Source organism: Pan paniscus, chromosome 3, assembly GCF_029289425.2.
Source record: "Pan paniscus chromosome 3, NHGRI_mPanPan1-v2.0_pri, whole genome shotgun sequence".
Classification (NCBI taxonomy): Eukaryota; Metazoa; Chordata; class Mammalia; order Primates; family Hominidae; genus Pan; species Pan paniscus.
In genome coordinates, this window is record NC_073252.2 from 79,939,128 (window position 1) to 79,954,671 (window position 15,544).

Below are 15,544 nucleotides of genomic sequence, written 5' to 3' on the forward strand. Positions count from 1 at the left end.
ATTCGATCAAGCGGAAGAAAGGATATCAGTGATTGAAGATCAAATTAATGAAATAAAGTGAGAAGACAACATTAGAGAAAAAAGAGTGAAAAGAAACAAACAAAGCCTCCCAGAAATATGGGACTATCTGAAAAGACCAAATCTACATTTAATTGGCATACCTGAAGGTGATGGGGAAAATGGAAAGAAGTTAGAAAACATTCTTCAGGATATTATCCAGGAGAACTTCCCCAACCTAGCAAGGCAGGCCAACATTCAAATTCAGGAAATACAGAGAACACTACAAAGATACTCCTCGAGAAGAGCAACCCCAAGACACATAATTGTCAGATGCACTGAGGTTGAAATGAAGGAAAAAATGTTAAGGGCAGCCAGAGAGAAAGGTCGGGTTACCCACAAAGGGAAGCCCATCAGACTAACAGTGGATCTCTTGGCAGAAACCCTACAAGCCAGAAGAGAGTGGGGGCCAATATTCAACATTCTTAAACAAAAGAATTTTCAATGCAGAATTTCATATCCAGCCAAACTAAGCTTCATCAGTGAAGGAGAAATAAAATCCTTTAGAGACAAGCAAATGCTGAGAGATTTTGTCACCACCAGGCCTGCCTTACAACAGCTCCTGAAGGAAGCACTAAACGTGGAAAGGAACAACCAGTACCAGCCACTGCAAAAACATGCCAAATTGTAAAGACCATCAATGCTATGAAGAAACTGCATCCATTAATGGGCAAAATAACCAGCTAACATCTTAATGACAGGATCAAATTCACACATAACCATATTAACCTTAAATGTAAATGGACTAAATGCCCCGATTAAAAGACACAGACTGGCAAGTTGGATAAAGAGTCAAGACCCATCGGGGTGCGGTATTCAGGAGACCCATCTCATGTGCAAAAACACACATAGGCTCAAAATAAAGGGATGGAGGAAGATCTAACAAGCAAATGGAAAGCAAAAAAAAGCAGAGGTTGCAATCCTGGTCTCTGATAAAACAGACTTTAAACCAACAAAGATCAAAAGAGACAAAGAACGCCACTACATAATGGTAAAGGGATCAATTCAACAAGAAGAGCTAACTATCCTAAATATATATGCACCCAATACAGGAGCACCCAGATTCATAAAGCAAGTTCTTAGAGACCTACAAAGAGACTTAGACTCCCACACAATAATAATGGGAGACTTTAACACTCCACTGTCAATATTAGACAGATCAACAAGACAGAAAATTAACAAGGATATCCAGGACTTGAACTCAGCTCTGGACCAAGTGGACCTAATAGACATCTACAGAACTCTCCACCCCAAATCAACAGAATATACATTCGTCTCAGCACCACCTCACACTTATTCTAAAATTGACCACATAATTGGAAGTAAAACACCCCTCAGCAATTGTAAAGAACAGAAATCACAACAAACTGTCTCTCAGACCACAGTGCAATCAAATTAGAACTCAGGATTAAGAAATTCACTCAAAACCACACAACTACATGAAAACTGAACAACCTGCTCCTGAATGACTACTGGGTAAATAACGAAATGAAGACAGAAATAAAGATGTTCTTTGAAACCAATGAGAACAAAGACACAACATACCAGAATCTCTGGGACACATTTAAAGCAGTGTGTAGAGGGAAATTTATAGGAGTAAATGCCCACAAGAGAAAGCAGGAAAGATCTAAAATCGACACCCTAACATCACAATTAAAAGAACTAGAGAAGCAAGAGCAAACACATTCAAAAGCCAGCAGAAGACAAATAACTAAGATCAGAGCAGAACCGAAGGAGATAGAGACACAAAAAAACCCTTCAAAAAATCAATGAATCCAGGAGCTGGTTTTTTGAAAACATCAACAAAATAGACAGACTGCTAGCAAGACTAATAAAGAAGAAAAAGAGAAGAATCAAGTAGACACAATAAAAAATGATAAAGGGGATATCACCACTAATCCCACAGAAATACAAACTACCATCACAGAATACTATAAACACCTCTATGCAAATAAACTAGAAAATCTAGAAGAAATGGATAAATTCCTGGACACATACACCCTCCCAAGCCTGAACCAGGAGGAAGTTGAATCTCTGAATAGACCAATAAGAGGTTCTGAAATTGAGGCAATAATTAATAGCCTACCAACCAAAAAATGTCCAGGATCAGATGAATTCACAGCTGAATTCTACCAAGGTACAAAAAGGAGCTGGTACCATTCCTTCTGAAACTATTTCAATAAACAGAAAAAGAGGGAATCCTCCCTAACTCATTTTATCAGGCCAGTGTCATCCTGATACCAAAGCCTGGCAAAAACACAACAAAAAAAAGAGAATTTTAGGCCAATATCCCTGATGAACATCCATGTGAAAATCCTCAATAAAATACTGGCAAACCGAGTCCAGCAGCACATCAAAAAGCTTATCCACCACGATCAAGTTGGCTTCATCCCTGGAATGCAAGACTGGTTCAACATACGCAAATCAATAAACATATTTCATCACATAAATAGAACCAACGACAAAAACCACATGATTAACTCAATAGATGCAGAAAAGGCCTTCAACAAAATTCTACAGTCTTTCATTCTAAAAGCTTTCAATGAACTAGTTATTGATGGAACGCGTATCAAAATAATAAGAGCTATTTACGACAAACCCACAGCCTATATCATACTGAATGGGCAAAAACTGGAAGCATTCCCTTTGAAAACTGGCACAAGAAAAGGATGCCCTCTCTCACCACTCCTGTTCAATATAGTATTGGAAGTTCTGGCTAGGGCAATCAGGCAAGAGAAAGAAATAAAGGCGGGTATTCAATTAGGAAAAGAGGAAGTCAAATTGTCTCTGTTTGCAGATGGCATGATTGTATATTTACAAAACCCCATTGTCTCAGCCCAAAATTTCCTTAAGCTGATAAGCAACTTCAGGATACAAAGTCAATGTGCAAAAATCAAAAGCATTCCTATACACCAAGAACAGACAAACAGAGAGCCAAATCATGAGTGAACTCCCATTCACAATTACTACAAAGAGAATAAAATACCTAGGAATACAACTTACAAGGGATGTGAAGGACCTCTTCAAGGACAACTACAAACCACTGCTCAGCGAAATAAAAGAGGACGCAAACAAATGGAAGAACCTTCCATGCTCATGGATAGGAAGAACCAATATCGTGAAAATGGCCATACGGCCTAAGGTAATTTATAGATTCAATGCTATCCCCATCAAGCTACCACTGACTTTCCTCACAGAATTGGAAAAAACTACTTTAAAGTTCATATGGAACCAAAAAAGAGCCCACATAGCCAAGACAATCCTGAGCAAAAAGAACAAAGCTGGAGGCATCAGGCTACCAGACTTCAAACTATACTACAAGGCTACAGTAATCAAAACAGCATGGCATTGGTACCAAAACAGAGAGATAGACCAATAGAACAGAACAGAGGCCTCAGAAACAACACCACACATCTACAACCATCTGATCTTTGACAAACCTGACAAAAACAAGCAATGGGGAAAGGATTCCCTATTTAATAAATGGTGCTGGGAAAACTGGCTAGCCATATATAGAAAATTGAAACTGGATTCCTTCCTTACACCTTACACAAAGATTAACTCAAGATGGATTAAAGACTTAAATGTAAGACCTAAAACCATAAAAACCCTAAAAGAATACCTAGACAATGCAATTCAGGACACAGGCACGGGCAAAGACTTCATAACTAAAACACCAAAAGCAATGGCAACAAAGGCCAAAATAGACACATGGGATCTAATTAAACTAAAGAGCTTCTGCACAGCAAAATAAACTATCATCGGAGTGAACAGGCAACCTACACAATGGACGAAAATTTTTGCAATCTATCCATCTGACAAAGGGCTAATATCCAGAATCTACAAAGAACTTAAACAAAAGTACAAGAAAATACAACCCCATCAAAAAGTGGGCAAAATATATGGATAGACGCTTCTCAAAAGAAGACATTTATGCAGCCAGCAGACATATGAAAAAATGCTTATCATCACTGGTCATCAGAGAAATGCAAATCAAAACCACAATGAGATACCATCTCACGCCAGTTAGAATGGCAATCATTAAAAAGTCAGGAAACAACAGATGCTGGAGACGATGTGGAGAAATAGGAATGCTTTCACACTGTTGTTGGGAGTGTAAATGATTTCAACCATCGTGGAAGACAGTGTGGCGATTCCTCAAGGATCTAGAACTAGAAATACCATCTGACCCAGCAATCCCATTACTGGGTATATACCCAAAGGATTATGAATCATGCTACTATAAAGACACATGCACAGGCATGTTTACTGAGGCACTATTCACAATAGCAAAGACTTAGAACCAACCCAAATGTCCATCGATAATAGACTGGATAAAGAAAATGTGCCATAAATACACCATGGAATACTATGCAGCCATAAAAAAGGATGAGTTCATGTCCTTTGCAGGGACATGGATGAAGCTGGAAACCATCATTCTCAGCAAAATATCACAAGGACAGAAGACCAAACACCACATGTTCTCACTCATAAGTGGGAGTTGAACACTGAGAACACATGGACACATGGAGGGGAACATCGCACCCCAGGGCCTGTTGCAGGGTGGGGGGCTGGTGGAGGGATAGCATTAGGAGAAATACCTAATGTAAATGACAAGTTGATGGGTGCAGCCAACCAACATGGCACATGTATACCTATGTAAGAAACTTGCACATTGTGCACACATACCCTAGAACTTAAAGTATAATAAAAAAAATTGTTTTGACGATAACAATACCTACTTCACGGTTGTTGTGAAGATTAGATGAGTAAAAGAAAAAAGGACCTAGAAGAATGCTGGCACATAGAAAGCACTCAAGGATTGCTGGTCACTGTTATTAGCTATTGAATATTTGAGGAAACAGAAAAAATTTCTCAAGAAAGTTTGACATGGAAACTTAGATAATATGCTAGTCCAGCTCTCTGGCATATAACATAATTCTAAGAAGGATCTCTCTTTTTAGTAGCCACTCAATACTTCTTGGACATTACTCAGTGATAATTACTATATTCTCTCTCAGAGTATAACAGCTCCTTTCCTGTATGTGAAAACCCCACTGAAGAAAAGTCTCGCTTTAGGGTTTTCAAACTTTGAAAGCTGGTTGCAGCTTTAAACTTACAGTTCTTATACAAGTGCAGCATTAAGAGACTTGCTGTGCACCTCTTAGTTTCTAGCCAATGAAGTTATATCATTCTCAGAGATGTTATTTCTTTTCTTCTTTTCATTTTTCTGAGACGGAGTTTTGCTCTTTTGCCCAGGCTGGAGTGAAGTGGCGCGATCTTGGCTTATTACAACCTCCGCCCCCTGGGTTCAAACAATTCTCCTGCCTCAGCCTCCCTAGTAGCTGTGATTATAGGCACCCACCACCATGCCCGGCTAATTTTTGTATGTTTAATAGAGACAGGGTTTCGCCATGTTGGCCAGGCTTGCCTCAAACTCCTGACCTAAGGTGATCCACCCGCCTTGGTGTCCCAAAGTGCTAGGATTACAGGCGTGAGCCACCATGCCTGGCCATGGGATGTCATTTTTGAGTTTGGTTAATGTACAGGCAATTCTGCAATATCTATGTTTAAGACATTAAAAGCATGGTTTCTAATACTAGACTACTTAGGATTGAATGTTGGCTTCACTACTTCCTAGCTGTATGATCAAGGGCAAATTGCTTAATCTCTCTGTGCCTCAGTGTTCACAGTTGTAAAACGGGGATAATAAACACGGTTAATGTGAGTACCAAATTAGTTAATACGTAATGTAAAACACTTTAAACAGTGCCTGACATCTAATAAATGCTATCTAAATATTATAATAGAAATTTATGATTAAAATAGAAGAATTAACTAAGTTGAAGGACTGTACAATAAGCCATCAATATGTTTCTCAATCCCAGACAGACCCCAGAATGAATTTTTGCAATCTACCTGTCTGTATATATGCACATGTATCTTATTGGAAAACTCAGCAAAATCATAAGATTTAGGTCCTGGCCCTCAACTATTTTCCTTAACAAAATCTACTTTAGGCAGATGCTGTGAAGGTAAAAATTAGCATGTTCCAGGGAAAGCTCATTGCACACTACAAAGGACTATGACAATAACAGGCTTTAGATTTATTTTCTACATTGCTCTAGCATTTTAGAAGGGTACTTTTACTACTCAAGCCACTTTCCTGCAACTCTCCCCCAAATTTCCCTCCTTCACAGTGGCCAACCTCAAAGCGTTTTCAATGTAAGTGCCTTTCCTGTTAGTGAGACTTCCCTATGAAAATAAATAGTTTAAAGGTTGTTGGAGCCTAAAACTCACTAAGCCTGGAGAGAGATGTGACTGTCATCTGAGTTACACATGGTTACAACTTCTGTTTCTCAGATTATAGATTAACTTGCTTTCTTATTTTTCTTGTTCTATACAATGGCTAGAGAGAATTAAATGAAGTTACGGACAAAAACTTCCTGCCTTCTTAATGATCCTTACAGATTAACTTCTGCTTTGTTGCCCCGGTTTGCTTAGACCAGATGACAGAAAATCCTTTATGAAAAATGTTAAATGTACACTTCCCAAAAAGAAACACTGTCTATAATCAAATTGTTGTAACTATTCTCTAACCTTGTATGAGAAAATGCTGTAATCCTGCTAAAAAAACCTCTCAGTTTCCGCCTATATAAATGATATCTTAAATCTCTACTTCGGAAGGCTGACTCCTTCCTTGGAGTCGGTGTTTCTAGGTAGGCTATCCTCAAACTTCGCGCTTTTGATTATTTTACATTGACAACTCCTGTCATCCGCAAGCTCAAAGGCAAGGCTAATAAAAGATGGCAGAGAGCCAATTAGGGACAGAGCCATGGAATCCTCATACCCAGGTGAGTTTAGGGCAGTCTTGCAGAAGCAGAAGCAAATTGTGGGGTCACGAAACCCTCCGGACCCGCCCGCCTCCACCACCACGCGCCCCTATGACCTTCGACCCCTCCCTAGCCCCAGAGCACGCCGGGAGTTGTAGTTCCCAAAGGCCTGTCCAGGCCAGCGCAGGCGCTTGGGGTTCCCCTCCCACCCAGCCCCCGCACTTTACCGGATAAGGAAGCGGCCCGTGCTGCCACGCAGTCGCCGGAACGCGGGCGGGGGCTTCTGGGAGTTGTAGTCTGTTGGGGCGTGCGCCGTCGGTAAGGAGACGTAGCTTTCCGTGGGGTGTACCACTGCAGTTGGTTCCCGGCGGGAGACGTAGGGTCAGTCTGTGACTCTTCCCCTACCACGCTCCCCCAGAGGCTGAGGAGGCGGTTTCGACTTCTCCTCCGGCTTTCTGTCTTCGGCACTGTGTGCTTCTTGCTCCGCGGTTTATTTCTGTACCTAGTCCTCCCTCCCCTCTTCGGTACATCTCCAAAGCCCGGGCTTGGCGGGGACTCGCCCTCCGGTAAAGGCAGGGCCGCGACCTCCTAAAACCGGGTCCCCGCCCTGCAGGAACCTTCCTCACTCGGCCCCTCACACCGAGTTTCCGCACTGACCCTCCTTCGCCTCGGTCCTCGCCGCGCTCACCTCCTTCCACTCTTTTTTTTTTTTTTTTCTCCTTTGCAGGGATGGAAGCTTCCCGGCGCCAGGTGGCCGGTGGCCGAGGCCGATCCCGGGGACGGGCCACTGCCGCCCCCTCAGGAAATGGAGTCCATCTCCGCGGCGCCGGAGGAGGGCGAGAGAAGGGGTCGGTGGGCGCGGTTCCTTCTGGCACCAGTCCCGGAGGAGTCGCGACCACGGCGGCTGCAGGGAGCAGGCACAGCCCCGCGGGATCCCAAGCCCTGCAGACTACCGCAGCCAGCGGTGAGAATGGCTCCCGCCCGCGTGCTCACCTGGATGCCTCCTAAGGCAGTTACTAGTCAGGACCGCCTCCGCCCTCGCCTTCTTTATTTCACTGCTTTTCCCCTCCTTCGGGAGTTTGTTATCGGGCCCACTTCTCCAGCCTTTCGGGTGGCTGCTCTTTTCGGCACTCTAGGTAGATTTCCATCGCACCTCTTTCATCTTAATTTTAGGTGGTATTACCTTTGTTACTTCCCTCCACTCTTGCCTACTTGAATCTCCAGACCATCAGTTGTAAATTGTGGCGCGGTGTTCTGATTTGGTCTAAAATGTTGTTTGGTTAACACAGAGTTTTAAATGTGGACTGATTGTCAGCGTTTGTTTGTCGTTTTTAAAAATCTGGTTAACAACCTTGTGGCTTTAGTTATCTTTGTGCATGGCAACAGTCAGCTCGGCTGAGTCACAGAAATCCCATTTAGATTGGACTTGGGCATTCCATCTCACATTCTCTCTCATTTCTGGAGCCAGGTGTCATTTGTCATCTTTACCTTTGCCTTTGTTTCTTGACTTGTCTTATTCCTTGTAAGCACTTGAGCTTTTGATACCTTCCTTGACTGTAGTTCCTATTTACAAATTCCATGTCCTTCTGTGGACATATCTGGTGTTGCCTCCGATATATCAATACTTTTCATCCAAGACCATGTTTTCGTGGAGCCAGGGAGCACTTACACACAATTGTGCATGGGGCCGAGGGAATAATCCCTGAAATCATTTTATTTTTGTGTTTGGAATGCATTTCGATTATACATTTTTTGGGGGGTTGTGGAGCAGAATTGAGTATCTTGAATGATTTTTCTCCTAGGCTAATTTGAAAGGTAGGTGGTATTCTCTTAGCATGCAGTTAATGGCGGTGATGATAAGGTATGCAATATGGAGACGTGTGAACAGGTTTGGTAAACTTTTTTTTTTTTTTTTTTTTTTGAGACAGAGTCTCGCTGGTCGCCCAGGCTGGAGTGCAGTGGCGCAATCTCGGCTCACTGCAAGCTCCGCCTCCTGGGTTCAGGCCGAGTAGCTGGGACTACAGGCGCCTGCCACCACGCCTGGCTAATGTTTTGTTTTTTGTTTTTTGGTTTTTTTTTTTTTAGTAGAGACGGGGTTTCACCGTGTTAGCCAGGATGGTCTCCATCTCGTGGGTAGAAGGAAAACAAGCATTCTGTCCTGGCGCGGTGGCTCAAGCCTGTAATCCCAGCACTTTGGGAGGCCGAGGCGGGCAGATCATGAGGTCAGGAGATGGAGACCATCCTGGCTAACAGGGTGAAACCCCGTCTCTACTAAAAATACAAAAAATTAGCCGGGCGGGGTGGCGGGCGCCTGTAGTCCCAGCTACTCGGGAGGCTGAGCAAGGAGAATGGCGTGAGCCCGGGAGGCGGAGCTTGCAGTAGCCGAGATTGCCCCACTGCACTCCAGCCTGGGCGACAGAGCAAGACTCCATCTCAAAAAAAAAAAAAAAGAAAGAAAGAAAAGAAAAAGAAAACAAGCATTCTCTACCTGGACAGTTGAGATTTGGCTGTAAGAAATAATACGTGAGAAGGTTGTCTTGTCAGCTTCTCTTTATTTTGAGATGATGTTAGGTGAATACATTTATCAGGTTATGAATGTTCTCATTATCTCTGTCCAGTTCAGCCTGTTTTCTTATGTATCTTTTAAGTGCTAATTTCCCATATATTAATGACATTTATCATCTCTTTTGTGACAAGTTTTGAGTTATATATCTCATAGCCAGTTCTTTTTTCCCAGTACTCAAAGCTTGCTAGGTAAGCATGATACACATTTTCGTCGAGGTTTACTTGAAATACTCAATTTGTTTTGTTAATAACCCCTAACCAAACTGGCTGCAATAAGAAAAGGAAAATGTTTCATGAGGGAACATAATCAAGTACGAATATACCACCCAAGATAAGAGAGCTTATCTTGGTAGTGGCTTATCAGTTTTAAGTATAGTGTTAATTTTAAAATAGTCAATCAGTAAATTTAAAATCCTCTCAAGATGGGAATTCATGAACTCAGATCAGTTCTGCAGGTTTGTGGCTCGTTTCTTAAACTATGTTTGCTGTCCGTAAGAGCTTATTAACACTTAGTGCTTGAAGAAAATCCCTGTGGTCCTTGCTCTCAAGAAGTTTGAAGTTTCTTTGGGAGTATGTGCAGTGAAGTAATCTAATTTTGTTTTGCATGATTAATCAAGTAACAAAATGAGAAGTACAGGTAGTGCTGAATAGTGGAAGAACGAATCCAAAATTAACATTCTTTTTGGAATGAAGTTGGAAGAAACATGTTTTCCATGTTAATACTTTGTGTGGATTAATGTAAAATATGTTTTTTTGTGTGACCACAAGAAGTCCATAATAAAGGCAAAAAGTTCTTGACCTAAGAAGCCGATTATAAATATAGTGGGTGCACATAGTGAGTACTGTTGGTACAAACTCTTTGGTAGGGCTGGACTGGACTGGGCTGGGCCGTCGTGTCCTATCCTACCTGTTGTTCAGAAGACGGTAGTTTGAAATACCTACCTTCCCTGATTCTTTATGTGCTCACTGTGGACATGTTCCCTCACTTCTTAAAAATTACTGTGCACAATGTACTTTAAAACATCTTAATTTTTGTTAGTCCTTATTTTGAAGTTGATCACCAGTATTTTGATAGTTTTATTGTATTTTCGTATTTTTTTTCTTGATTTGTTAATCACCGTTATCATAAAAATTTGCTGCATTTTAGCAGGATACTTAGAAAAGTGAAAGTTTTTGTTGTGGTATTCTCTTTAGTTGTGTGTCAAGGAATTTGAAAATACTTTTCTCGTGGATTACAGGAAGATAGAATGCTCCAAAGGTGACTTTCAAATGTATGTTGTAAAATGATGTATTAGCACATTATGCTTTTCTTTTTGAGAGATTGTTTTGCAGAAATGAAACTTTTTTCTTTTAAACAGAGCTAATGTCTCAGAAAAAATTTGAAGAAATCAAGAAAGCTAACCAAGCTGCAGCCAGAAAACTTGTTGAAGAACAGTTTAGCTCTTCATCTGAAGAAGGGGATGAAGATTTTGAAGGAAAACAGGGAAAAATAGTTGCAAATACGTTTATAACATACACTACTCAGACAGGTACTGATCTTTTAAATTTGACTTTTGACGTCAATGAAACTGTATTCCTGACATTTTTTTGGTAATGCCTTTGTTCTATATGGAATAGATTTTATATCTTAAGATGAGCACTGTATGTTATAGAGTTGAATTTTTGTACACTTTGGTATTTGAGTTATATATTGTGTAACACTAATTTTTCTATAAAGCAAATAGAATGGCAGTGGCTCTTTTATAGCCTTAGGAGGCCTTTGTGTGTATTTAATTGGCATTTCAGTAGAATGCTTGGATGGGGCTGCTAAAGCTCCTGAGCGGTGGACTGGGGCAAGTTTTTTCTGGTTGTGATGATTTGATTGAACTAGAGTACTTTGTGTACTCCTTTCAATCTATTCATTTTTTTTCATCATGTTAAATGCGTCTTGAAGTCTTTTTAATTCTTTATTTCCTTATTTTATATCTTATTTACAACATCTGATTTTCATGTATTTATTTTTAGAGTTGGGGTCTTGTTCTGTTGCCCAGGCTGGAGCGCAGTGGTACGTAGTGGTGCGTAATTCACTGCAGTCTTCAACTCCTGGGCTTAAGTGATCCTCCTGTCTCAGCTTCCCAAGTAGCTGAGACTACAGGCATGTGCACTGCACCTAGCCATACTTTTTTTAAAAAACCTAAATTTCCTCAGGTTTGACATGTACATTCATGTTATCTGTGGTTTATATCTGATTGCTCTTAAAGCCACGTTTGTTTATGTGAGAGAGGGCCAAAGTGATGTTGCTGTGTACCACTTTAGTATTAAGTGTAAAAATAGATTATTTTAAATGTAAATATTATTAAACTTTCTGCCTTTCATACTTTAAAATTATTATTAGAAATATTCTTGTATGTAGGCCAGGCATAGTGGCTCACGCCTATAACCCCAGCACTTTGGGAGGCTGAGGCCGGGGGATCACTTAAGGTCAGGAGTTTGAGACCAGCCTGGCCAACATGGTGAAACCCCGTCTCTACTAAAAATACAAAAAAATTAGCTGGGCATGGTGGCACACACCTGTAATCCCAGCTACTCAGGAGGCTGAGGCAGGAGAATTGCTTGAACTTGGGAGGTGAAGGTTGCGGTGAGCTGAGATTGCGCCACTGCACTCCAGCCTGGGAGACAGAGCAAGACTCCGTCTCAATTAAAAAAAAAGAAAGAAAGAAAGAAATATTTTTGCATGTAATGTCAACATTTATTAATATATTTGTAGATATGTCATATTGTTTATATACCTTTTATTAGTAATATATATTTATACCCTTGCTTGGTTCTTTTTCTTACTTTAGGAAAACTGTTAAAACCAGGAAAAACCTTACAAATATTTTGGGAAACAATTCTACAGAGGAGAGGTGACTTTCCTAGAGTTAGACAATTAGTAATTGGCAGAGCTGGGTTTAAACCTAGTTGACTTAGCTTTAGAGCCATTACTGGGCTGATTTCATTTTCTCTGTAAAAGCAGGAAAATTCTGAGGAGATTAGACGGTTACTTTTGTACCTGTTTATGGGGAAAAAGCAGCATTGTACAGCAGTTAAGAACATTGACACTTGAATCAGATTGCTACGGTTTGATTCTTGGCTTTGTTACTTGGCTGTAGGATGTTTGACATGTTGCTTAGCATCTTAGGGGCTCAGTTTCTTTTGTAAAATGGGTATAATGATACTAAATACTGTAGAGTTGTTAGGATGAAATGAATCAGTATGTGTAAGTACTGTAGTGCTTACAGTAGTGCCTGTTGTGTAGTCTGTGCTGTATATCTGTTTGCTGGAATGTTTAATGTATTTTGTGGCTTGATTATTAGAGATTTTCTATCGTAACTGCTGCTTTCTTTTAAAAAATTTGTTTCTTTTTTTTTTTTTTGAGACGGAGTCTCACTCTGTTGCCCAGGCTGGAGTGCAGTGGCGCAATCTCAGCTCACTGCAAGCTCCACCTCCCGGGTTCATGCCAATCTCCTGCCTCAGCCTCCCGAGTAGCTGGGACTACAGGCGCCCGCCACCATGCCCGGGTAATTTTTTGTATTTTTAGTAGAGACGGGGTTTTACTGTGTTAGCCAGGATGGTCTTGATCTCCTGACCTCGTGATCCGCCCGCCTCGGCCTCCCAAAGTGCTGGGATTACAGGTGTGAGCCATTGCGCCCAGCCAAAAATTTGTTTCTTCAGTCATGTCTTCCCTTGATCATAAGGCCCCACATCCTAAGCTCTCTCCATCTACACTATACTAATGTGTTCCTTAGTTATTATCTTGTGCTTTCATGAGAAGTATAAGGCCAGTGATGCCAGGATTCAGGCCTGTTAGTACGACAGAATCAGAAGCATAGCAGAGTTTGAGCATTAGTTAGCATAAAGGCAAATAAAGACAGTCTTTATTTTTGGAGACAGTCTTCTTCTATTGCCCAGGCTGGAGTGCAGGGATGTGATCATAGCTCCCTACAATCTTGAACTACTGAGCTCAAGTGACCCTCCTGCTTTAGCCTCCCAAGTAGCTGGTACTGCAAGCACACACCACCATGCCTGGTTAATTTTTTTAGAATTTTTTTGTAGAGACAGTGTTTTCCTGTGTTGTCAAGGCTGGTCTTGAATTCCTGGCTACAGAGAATTCTCCCACCTCAGCTTCCCAAAGTGGCAGGCGTGAGCCACTGTGCCTGGCTGAGAGTTAATCAAGTCTTCAGACAGAAGGATCGATGTATTTCACCTTTCCCTTCCCAACACATAACCTTGGTGATTAGATAGTTGCCTGAGTATATTGATAGGATCATGAAGATAGTTGTACATCATCAAGTAGGTTTCTAAGGAATTTACCATATCTGCTAAGGAATTAAGATTAGGAAGTTTGGCTGGGAAGTCTAGGTCGGCAAGGTAAGAATTGATAAAAAGTAACTCTAAGGTTAGAGGGTTTCTTGTTTCTGAAGGACCTTATAGAAAATAATCTTAAGAAGTTTTCTGCTTTGAGAGGAACTCACTTAAACCATTCTAGATAGAGTCATTTTATTTTAAAATAGAAAATGCAATAATGTCTTTCAGTCTAGTATGTAGAAAACATTTGTCATTTGTAAGTTTTATTAATTTTTAATCTGGTTTTAATCTTAAAAGTGTTATGGTAATTTTTTTATGCTGTGTTTTGTATAAAATCCATTAGTATTTGATTCCCATTCCTTTGCCTCTACCAATGTAAGAAAATCTGATCACTTGATTTAAGAACATACATTCCAGAGTAATGGGATGGTTCCCACCTTAACATTAGTGAATTGAAGACCAGGACTTTACCAAAGGAGTTCATTTTTATTTGAGCACAGCCTTTGCATTTTTGTGATTCTTCTCTCAAATTTCAAACTTGCATGGCCAACTTCCTGATGAGTATCTCTTATCTTGCTGGCACATGGACCCATCAAACTGCTGTTGAAAGAGAACTTATTTATTCTTTTGTTTTCTTAATCTTAATAGCACTACAGTTTTCTCAGTCACCCTCCCAAGCCAGACATCTGGGAGCAGAGATGGCGTATGCATGTCATTTACTGCAATTCTCCCTCTGCCCATGTTAGCTCAGCAGACACAGCACTCTTTCCTTCTGAATCTTGACATGAACATCAGCTTTTAAAACTGACACAATCTCATTGTCACCAAGTCCTCCTAAGTTTTACTTCCTAAATTTCTTAAATCTACCCTTACTCTGCCTGTGTACTGTCATTGCCTACTTCAAGCCTTTACAGCTGCTTAACATGTGGATTAAATCCATATGATAATTGTGAGGTAGATAACTGTTACTAGTCATTTTACAGATGACAAAACTGAGACACATTAGGTAACTTGCTCAAAGTCATTTTTTGCTTAATCTGCTGTAACTGTCTCTTAACTGGTACTTCCAGCTTTCAGTCTTGGCCTCCACATACTCATTTTTCTTTAGTTGCCAGAGTCATCTTTTTAAAATGCATGACTTCAAATGCCATGCTATCCGCTGTGATGTGCTGGGCAGTACATTTTATTGATGCAGCCAAACTTTAATACATGTTTCAAAGAAATCTTACATAAATTTTTAAAATATAAGGTTGGTTTTTATTTTGTAAAAGCCTGTTCTATCTTCTTCTTAAATTCTGTTTTTTGAGTTAGCTGTTAAATTAGATGAAATTTAAAATGTTTTGTATCTGTTAATGCCAGCTTTGTTGAAAAGCAAAATAGGCGCCCCATACTATTCTGCTTTTAAGGATTTTTAAAAAAACTTCAATGTTTGTTTAAAATAAAGCAACTGTCTTTAATAATTTTATAATAATTTATAGTTTTGAGAGTATGTTTGCGTTTATTTTGCTTAATGTTCTAAATCATATTTATTTTATGGTAGGGCAAGCTTTTGTAAGTGCCGTGTTTACTCAGATGATTTTAGAAAGTAAAGAATTAGCCACATGTCCTATTTATTTAATTTTTCTTTTTGGCAACTTAAATTTTGGCTTGAACCACGTTATTGCCATGGTAAGTTCTGTACTTATGGTAGTTTATGTTTTAATCTACTTTTTTTGAAGACTCAGTTAACCACTATTGAACAATCTTTATTGTTTTAAAGGCAT

At 40.3% G+C, this 15,544-nt stretch overlaps 1 protein-coding gene and 1 long non-coding RNA gene across 8 annotated transcripts in view; one reads left to right on the forward strand and one right to left on the reverse strand.

Moving 5' to 3' along the window:
* The window catches only part of LOC130541442 (uncharacterized), a 75,983-nt gene extending 68,389 nt beyond the window's left edge, over positions 1-7,594 (reverse strand). The window contains exon 1 of the long non-coding RNA XR_008955499.2: positions 7,118-7,594. This is a non-coding gene — a long non-coding RNA (uncharacterized LOC130541442). The remainder of the gene's footprint in view (positions 1-7,117) is intronic.
* The window catches only part of NFXL1 (nuclear transcription factor, X-box binding like 1), a 69,249-nt gene continuing 59,017 nt past the window's right edge, over positions 5,313-15,544 (forward strand). Inside the window, exons 1-3 of one of the 7 annotated variants that reach the window (XM_034958849.3) lie at positions 6,829-7,208; positions 7,618-8,026; positions 10,814-10,984. In XM_034958849.3, the coding sequence (XP_034814740.2) occupies positions 7,696-8,026; positions 10,814-10,984 (502 nt within the window). In that variant the 5' untranslated portion in view covers positions 6,829-7,208; positions 7,618-7,695. Of the gene's footprint in view, positions 8,027-10,813; positions 10,985-15,544 lie in introns of all 7 variants that reach the window. The other 6 variants (XM_003816013.6, XM_003816011.6, XM_003816012.7 and 3 more) reach the window with 6 other exon arrangements.